The sequence below is a fragment of the Solanum tuberosum genome, unplaced genomic scaffold (genome assembly GCF_000226075.1).
Source record: "Solanum tuberosum cultivar DM 1-3 516 R44 unplaced genomic scaffold, SolTub_3.0 scf00012, whole genome shotgun sequence".
Taxonomy (NCBI): Eukaryota; Viridiplantae; Streptophyta; class Magnoliopsida; order Solanales; family Solanaceae; genus Solanum; species Solanum tuberosum.
In genome coordinates, this window is record NW_006238937.1 from 1,586,621 (window position 1) to 1,596,089 (window position 9,469).

The window sequence follows — 9,469 nt, forward strand, 5'->3', positions numbered from 1 at the left end:
CTAAAATCTCAATCGGAACTTCCTCATAAGAAAGATTTTCATCAACTCTCAAACCCTCTAAGGGAACTATGGATGTCGGATCTCCAACACATTTATTCAACAAGGAGACAAGGAAAACTGGATGCACCGATGCCAAGTCATTAGGCAAAGCAAGTTCATAAGCAACTTTACCAATACACTTTAAAATCTGATATGGGTCCACATAGCGGGGACAAAGCTTCCCTTTCTTCCCAAATCTCATTACACCCTTCATGGGTGAAATTTTCAAGTAGTCCCAATCATATATATTAAACTCAAGATCTCTTATTCTTACATAGGCAGAGGAATTTTGTCGACTTTGAGCCATTTTCAACATTTCTTTCATAAGCCAAGCTTTGTCCATAGCCTCATGCACCAACTCGGAACTTATCAATGCAACTTCACCCACTTCAAACCAATCTATAGGAGATCTACACCTATTATATAGAGCCTCAAATGGAGCCATACCAATGCTTGAGTGATAGCTATTATTATATGCAAACTCAATCAAAGGCAAGTGATCATCCCAATTACCTTTGAAGTCAATTACACATGCTCTCAACAAATCATCCAAAGTTTGGATTGTACCCTCCGCTTTCCAATCGGTTTGCGGATGAAAGGCCGTACTAAGCTTAACGCGAGTACCAAGAACTTTTTGGAAAGATTTCCATAACTGAGAAGTGAATTGGGTACCACAATTGGAGATAATGGATAAAGGAACTCCATACAACCTAACCATTTCTTTCAAGCACAACTTGGCATAGTCTTCCACCGAGTAAGAAACTTTGACGGGATTTAAATAAGCCGATTTCATCATTCGATCCCCAATAAACCAAATCAAATCATATTGTCATCCGGCGCGAGGTAAACCAACAATAAAGTCCATGTTCAAATTTTCCCACTTCCAAGTAGGAATGCTTATATCTTGGGACAATCCTCCCAGCTTTTGATGCTCAACTTTCACTTGTTGACAGTTAGGACACTTAGCCACAAATTCCGTAATATCCTTCTTCATATGATTCCACCAATAGACCTACCAAAGTCACGGTACATCTTTGTGGCTCTAGGGTGAAAGAAATATCAAAAACTATGGGATTCTGATCATATTTTATCTCTCAATTCATCTTCATTGGGAACACACAAATGACCTTTATAACAAAGTACACCATATCCTCCTTGGGAGAAAACCTCTATGGATTTATTAAGCACAACTTCCTTCAATCTAATCAAGATCGGGTCAAGACCTTTCTTGGCTTTCACATCTGTCACAAGGGACAATTCTAAACCATATTGAACCATAATACCGCCCTTGTTAGAGTGACCTAACTGAACACCCAATCGGGACAATCTATGAACATCCCTAACCAGTTCCTTCTTACCATCCTCAATATGAGCAATACTACCCATTGATAACCAACTAAGAGCATCAACCACCACATTCGGCTTATCAGAATGATAAAGAAAACTCATGTCATAATCCTTTAGTAACTCAAGGCACCTCTTTTGGTAAAGATTTAGATCTTTCTATTTATACCCATATTGCAAACTTTTGTGGTCGGTAAAAACATCTACATGAACAGTGTACAAGTAATGCCTCCAAATCTTTAGGGCAAACACAACCGCTGCTAGTTCAATCATGGGTAGGATAATTCTTTTCATAAAATTTTAAGTTTCCTTGAGGCATACGCAATGACTTTGCTATTTTACATGAGGACACATCCTAACCAAATTTTGGAGGCATCACAATAAACAAAAAATCAATCAGACCCTTCTGGTAAAGTCAACACTGGAGCGGAGGTAAGTCTATCCTTCAATTCCTAAAAACTCACAAGCTTCCGACCATAAGAATTTTGACTTTCTTTTGGGTCAACGCCGTCAATGGAGAGGAAATCGAAGAGAACCCTTCAACAAACCTTCTATAGTAACCGGACAAACCCAAGAAACTTCAAATATCAAAAGGGGATAGAGGTGTAGGATAAATCTTGACCGGATCCTTCTTCTGAGGATCTACCTCAATACCCTTCTCAAAAACAATGTGACCAAGGAAGACCACGGATCTTAACCAAAACCCGCATTTACTAAACTTTGCAAATAGTTGTTGGTCCTAGAGGACTTGCAACACAACCCTCAAATGATTTGTACACTTCTCTTCACCACTTGAGTAAATCAAAATATCATCAATAAATATGATCATGAACATATCAAGGTATTGCCTAAAAACCCTATTTATCAAATCCATAAATTAAGCTAGAGAATTTTTCAAACCAAATGACATTACCAAGAAATCATAATGACCATACCGAGTTTGAAATGCCGTCTTCGGAATGTCATCTTCTTTCACCCTTTATTGGTGCTAACCCGACCGAAGATCAATCTTAGCAAAGTAACTTGCTCCTTGGAGTTGATCAAACAAATCATCTATCCTTGGAAGAGGATATTTTTTCATAATGGTAACCTTATTCAATTGTCGGTAGTCAATACACATACGAAGTGAACCATCTTTCTTTTGAACGAACAAAACTGGAGCACCCCATGTAGAGATACTCGGTCAGATGAAGCCCTTATCCCATAAATCTTTCAATTGGTCCTTTAATTCCTTAAGTATTGTTGGAGCCATACAATAAGGAGGAATAGATATAGAATGCGTATCTGGGAGAAGGTCAATGCCGAAGTCTATTTCCCTTTCGAGAGGAACACCAGGTAAATCATCGGGAAACACTTCCGAAAACTCATTAACAACGAGGACCGACTCAAGAGTAGGGTTTCGAAATCCACATCCTTGACCTAAACAAGATGATATATACAACCCTTAGAGATCTTCTTTTTAACTTTTAGACAAGAGACAAACTGACTCTTTGGCATAGAATTTCCCCCTTTCTATTTTAGGATGTGTCAATTTGGAAACTCAAACTTGACTACTCGGGGTTCTATAATCAATAGAAGCATAACATGAATGCAACCAATACATACCAAGGATAAAATCGAAATCTAACATATTAAGCTCTACAAGGTCAACATGAGTAACTCTATGGGATACGGAAATGGGACACTTTCTATAGACTCTCTTAGCCACAATAGATTCAACAATGGGAGTAGAGACATAAAAATGATCTAACAGCACATCTAGAAGAATATCAAACCTCATAGCCACATACGACGTCACAAAATACAAGGTAGCAGTGGGGTCAAGTAAAGCATAAATATCAAGTTGGAAGACTTTCTACATACTGGTAACCACATCGGGAGAACCCTTTTACTCATGACGAGTCTGAAGTGCATAGAATCGATTTTTCTTTTGATTACCACTAGAATCTGACGGGGGGTATGGTTGAGCCTGCCGATTATTATCTCCTTCATTCTCAGAAACACAGGGGCAATATATTATCTTATTATCCATCTTGCCAAAATGAAAACATACATTAGAACCCTGCTAGACATTTACCCTCATGCTTTCTTCCATATTTAGCGCAAGTAGACAATGAAGTTCCACTACCATTCCCTCCTTGAGGCTTAGGGTTAAACACCATCTCTTTGTTGAATTTAGGAGGAGCATTGAAGGAACCTTGATCGTAAAACCTTTTTTTGGAGCTTAGAACGACAATGTCTCTCAGACCTTGAATGTTAGAAGTCATCATCCCCAGTCTTGGCCCTCTTTTCCTCCCTAGACCTTTCTTTAAGTTTCTCCTCTTCGATTTGTTGAGCATGAACCATGAGACAAGAAATTTCTATATAGTTGATAAGCATGGTAGTACGACATTCCTTAACCACCATCTCGAACACTCCCAATAAAAACTTACTCATTCTTGCCCTAGGATCGGCAACCATAGTAGGAGCATATCGAGATAATTGTATGAACTTTAAAGCATATTCCTTCACACTCATGTTCCCTTGACGGAGGTTAATGAACTCAAGTAACTTGGCCTCCTCATCCTAAGTGGAAAAGAACCTATCTCTGAAAGCAACCTTAAACTTCTCCCAATCAAGAGGACCTACTTCGACCACCCGCTCTTCCTTTCATTGGTTGAACCATATTTGAGCAACACCCTTAAGATGGTAAGTGGTCAATTCCGCCATTTCCACCGGCATCACCCCCATGATCATCAACACCTTATACATTTCATCAATGAACTCTTAAGGATCTTCCTCAACCTTAGAACCATGAAAATCTGGAGGATTCATTCTAGTGAAGTCCCTTACTCTAGATGTCGTCGTACCCACATTTGGGTTAACGGGGACAACAACCTCCCTATTGACTTGACCCATCATGGCTTGAGCCAACACTTGAAAAGCAGCCCTAAACTCCGCATTAGTCACTTTTTTGGCCAAAGGGCTGACCAGAGCTTGAGGAGTTTCTCGTTCCACATTCTCTCCGCATTCCTTCTAGTATATGCCCTTCGAGTGGCCATATCTTGTAAAGCATCGGATAGGGATTAGGAGAGAGACATAATAGAGTTAAAATCTATCGCATGACTTTAGAGTGATGAAAGAAGTGGAGTTTCCTAAACATCTCATAGCCTCACATTTATAAATGTGGCGTGCTACACACTCACGAAGAAGACTCTACTCGACGAGGTTTATGAGACTTCCTAGGACATTTATAAACATTGTGCTCTAAATATCAAGTTCTTCATGACCCAAAGTACACCCTAGACATGACATGGCGTATAACACCCCAAGAGGCCCTACACAATCCATTTAACATACATCATACAAGATAATAGAATTTAAATAAAGTTTAAATGATAGTTTCAAATCATAAAAGTTGATAAAATATAGCGGAAGTCTAACATAGTCTCAAATACATCTATTATATCAAGAGTGAATGGGACGTAACACATGCATAACATACAATACGAAAAAGTAGACAATAAGCAATAAAAGGTTCGGTCATCAGAACATGGGGACTCGCCAATCTTCAAATCTACTAATGTGATCACTAGCCACGAAGATGCAAAATGGGAACGTCGGACCCTACATTAATGAAACAATGTACGCAAGAGTATGTGCTAGTATATGGAATGTACCAAGTATGATAGCAATGCATAAGAGTATGAAATCATGCTAAATAGGACTTTATAATACATGCATTGACCGAGTTACACCATAAGATAAGAGTGTTAGAAAACATAAATCATAAGACATGGTCAATGCAAGTTAAACATGTTTTAAGCTCTTGTGAGATATTTATAAAAGTAGACTTAGTTCATTATTATGGGAGATTTACCTTCAACCGACCTAGAGACCATGTGAGCTATAACATGGAATATGGTTTCTACCCCACAGAAAAAAGAGGTGTTCTTACTTGACAAGGTAAGAACCATGAACTTCTAGCTTACGTGGATAAACTAGCTAATGTCTATCTAGACAACCCTATGGTGGTACGTAGTTTATGGGACATGGGTAATCGACACTTTTCCACTCGGTGCTAAGCATAAATCCCACGGAATAGTCATTAGTCTTAACTTATCTTAGCATTCATGAGACATGGGTATTCGTTGCTTATCTTATCATTAGTGGCAATGGGTAATCACCGCTTGCCTTATAATTAGAATAGATCCTTAACTTGATACATCATAGGTGAGAAAACCTTTCAACCTTATGAATTTTTTATGTGATAAATTCTTTCACAATCATGCTTTCATGTATATGTGAGAAATTCTTTCACAACAACAGCAACAACATTAACGCTCCACTCTTAAGCAAATCTTAAATCATTTCATCAATTTCATAAAGAACATGCATATCTTCATAAATTCATCTTTCATAGTTCAAAAGCCTTTTCATATAATCATAGTCTAGAAATCATGGATTTTACATGGGTTCATGGGAATTTAACTTAGAAACATGGAATTACTCCAATTCATGTATAAAAAGACATAAAACAATCAATTAGATCAGAATTGAAAAAACCCTTGAGTATGAGTAAAAACTCTAACTACCCTTGGAGATTCTACCTTGAAAAATTGTAGAATTTAGGAATCCTATGGAGGAACACTCCATAGGTTAATACTATCATACCTTGTTGCCAAAATCTTACAATCAATGGTGAATTTGGAGACTTGACCTTGGAAGCCTAGCCTTCTTCATTAATCTTTAATAGAGAGAAATATTATGGAAGAACTTTGATCAACTTTAAGAATTTAGGAAAATGGATTCAATTGGAAAATTTGAGGGTAAAAACGTTTATATAGGGTCTATAATAGAAGGTAAAATGATATAGTATTGGGTTAGCATAATTAGGAAAAGACCCAAACTCCTTTCGAAAAATAACTGCCGACCTCCATCGATGGTGGGGACCTACGGTCTGTGGGACCATCTACGAACTGTCCTTGTCCACCGTCAATGGGTTCAGAAACTTGTTTTATTGGACCATTGATTGATAGGACCCATGTACGATCTGTTGGTCAACCTGTGGTCCATACATGGCCTCCAGGGGTTCAACTAAAATTTCTTAAAATATTACTAAGTCTAAGACTCACCTACAAGACCTATTTACGACTTATGCATTGGATGACAGACTGTCCTGGTGAACCGTATAAAAGTATTGGGACTTGACATTTTAAGGAAATTTTGGACTTGCCACCCACGGTCCCACCTACGGCCCGTATGCTAGTCTACGGGCCGTCTGTGGTTCTGTTGGTACTGGCACCAATTTTAGAAAAAACTGCAATTTTTCCATCTTTTCAAATTTGAGGTGTTACAGGTGACCTGCTAGAGCTGTTGAAGTTGTAGACTGAGCTTTGTACCTTCTTGACCTTTCCTCGAAGAATGGCAATCGTTCAACCTATGACCATACTGGCCGCACCCAAAATACCCCTCTCTACCAGCAAGAGAGTTTTTGGCTAAAATCATCCCTTAACTATGACTCAAATCTAATGTACATCCTTGTATTATCTAAGTAAGAAAAAAACATCCTTATACTATCCAAAAAATAACAAGTATCATTCTTTTGTCTATTTTTGTCAAGAAACTGATTGAACCAATATTCTTGAAATATATATACGGTATGTTCCGATAGTAAGAAAGATTATGCAAAAAAAATTATTTAAAAAATATTACGCCTAACTATTTGGAGATTTTCTTTAATAAAATATTCAGTACATATGTACGTTATATACAATGCAATTCACATTTTATACACTGTACATAAATGCTGAAAAATTAGTGAAATTACGTGGGCGTTTAGTTATGAGAATTTTAAAAAAAATTACTTTATTTGAAAATTTTTAAGTTGGAGTTGTATTTGACCATACTTTTTACAAAAAATATTTAAAATTTGAATATGTTTTGTCTGAATATGATTTAAGCCCTCAATTTCTAAAAATTAGAAAAACAACTTGAAGAGATTTACCATGTGTACATATATTCATTCGACTTGGCACTTTTTTGTTGGTGACATGAGTTTCTTAAAAAAAATAGACAAAAGGATGAATCTTGCAACTTTTTGGATAGTGTAAGGATTTTTTTGTTCACTTATATAACACAAGGATGTACTTTAGGTTTAAGTCATAGTTCAGGAATGATTTTAGCCAAAAACTCACCAGCAAGACACTCGCCGCCCGGATGGTTCTTACCACACTTTGGACAAGATGGATTAGTCTAATTACCTAAAGCACTGCCCTGAGACTTAGAGCTTGATGCCCTCCTTTTCTGATCCTGTCGAAGCCTGGGGGACGGAGCGCTAGAAGATGAAGACACTGGGGATGTAGACCTCTGCTGAAACTGTGAGCAATTTCCATCGCTAGACCTCTGCTGAGAATAATCATAGTTGCCCGTTCTAGCCTTTTTGTTATCCTTCTCCATTTCTTTAAGCTTATCTACCTCAACCTACTGAGCATGGGTCATTAGTCTTGAGATATGCATATCCCCTAATAGCATAACATTCCTGCACTCGGTCTTTACCAGATCATATACTCCAAGCAAGAACTTTCTCATTTGTTTTCTTGGATTGGCCACCATATGTGGAGCATACCTAGAGAGTTAAGTGAACTTTAGCTCATATTCCAGGACTGACATCGACCCCTGCCTTAAGGTCATAAATTCTTGGGCCTTAGACTCCCTCAACTCTATCAAGAAGAACCTATCCAGAAAATCTCCAGTAAAACAGTCCCACATCATAGGAGCTATACCCCTGTTGTCTTTCCACTGCGTGAACCAGTTATGAGCCACATCCTTGAGTTGATAGAATGCTAGTTCAACACTATCAGTACTAGTCACTTCCATTACCTCAAGAATTTTCTTGATATTATCAATGAAATTATGTGGCTCTTCACCAACCTTGGACCCTAGAAACCTAGTTGATTCATACGAACACAATCTTGACCCCTGGCTGCAGCTGATCCACCGGTGGGGTTTGTAGGAAATGGGGACTGCTAGTTGGCTCGGTTGGCTACAGTCCGAGCCAACAACTGGATTACATTACCGAACTTTGCATTTGTAACCTTATGGTCCGGGACTAGAGGAACGGTGTTAGCATTGCGTGTGTTAGCTCTGGGAAGAGGCATGATAGAAACGCATAACGAAGGATTAAAAGGGAGAAGTTGAATCACATTCCATGGCATGATAAAGATAGCAAAAGAGGTTAACTTTTTCTTGGAACACCTCATAGCCTCCCCCTCATAGGTGTGGCGGCTTCACACCTATGAAAGAGACTCTACTTAGTGTGGCTTTAAGACACCCTAGGACTCTTGAACCTGATGCTCTGATACCAAGTTTGTCACTCCCCGAGGCTAGCCCCTAGACGTAACATGGGACCTAAGGTCACAAGTAACTACAAGTTAACCCTGAATTTTGCATATCACACGCATACTGAAATAACTCTAACCAAGTGGAAGACTAACTGAATAATGAATATAATCTAAAGGAATTCAACTAAGAGTATCTGAAAGAAGTAACTGAGTTCAAAGTAGAACAACCCGAATTAACTGAGTTTGACCCTATGTATGAAAGCCTCTAATATTGATGAGATGCTAGGAAAAGTCCCTAGCTAACTCTAAATTACTTAGACTAATAACGAACTACCTGAATCAAACAACATAATAAAATGTCCTCGGCTATGGTGGACTCACCCCTAACTGTCGCTAATGTGGCGTTGGTATGAATTAATCATGTGGCTGCACCTGAGAACCCGAGCCTGCATCATAATAGGATGCAACATAGAGTATGCATCAATACTTTGAATGTACTGAGCATGAGGCATATGCAAAGCTGACTGAATATATAGACATTCCAAAGATACTGGTCAAGTATGTAAACTAAATTGAACTAAAGTACATAGGCCCACAATATAATAATGTATATAAAAACTGGAATGCTAGAGTAAACTGGAAGCATGCTGAAAAACTGAGAATAAATACAACTACGGGCCTGAAGTACCTTACTGAAGCGAATACTATAGGAGAGTCTATTAACCGACCTAAATCACGTGAGATAAATGTGGAGTACGATGTAT

At 38.3% G+C, this 9,469-nt stretch overlaps 1 protein-coding gene across 1 annotated transcript in view; it reads right to left on the reverse strand.

The window, feature by feature from the left end:
- The window catches only part of LOC107062599 (uncharacterized), a 6,948-nt gene extending 5,460 nt beyond the window's left edge, over window positions 1-1,488 (reverse strand). The window contains exon 1 of the mRNA XM_015313417.1: window positions 1,207-1,488. Within this exon, the coding sequence (XP_015168903.1) occupies window positions 1,207-1,488 (282 nt within the window). The remainder of the gene's footprint in view (window positions 1-1,206) is intronic.
- Window positions 1,489-9,469: the final 7,981 nt, after the last annotated feature.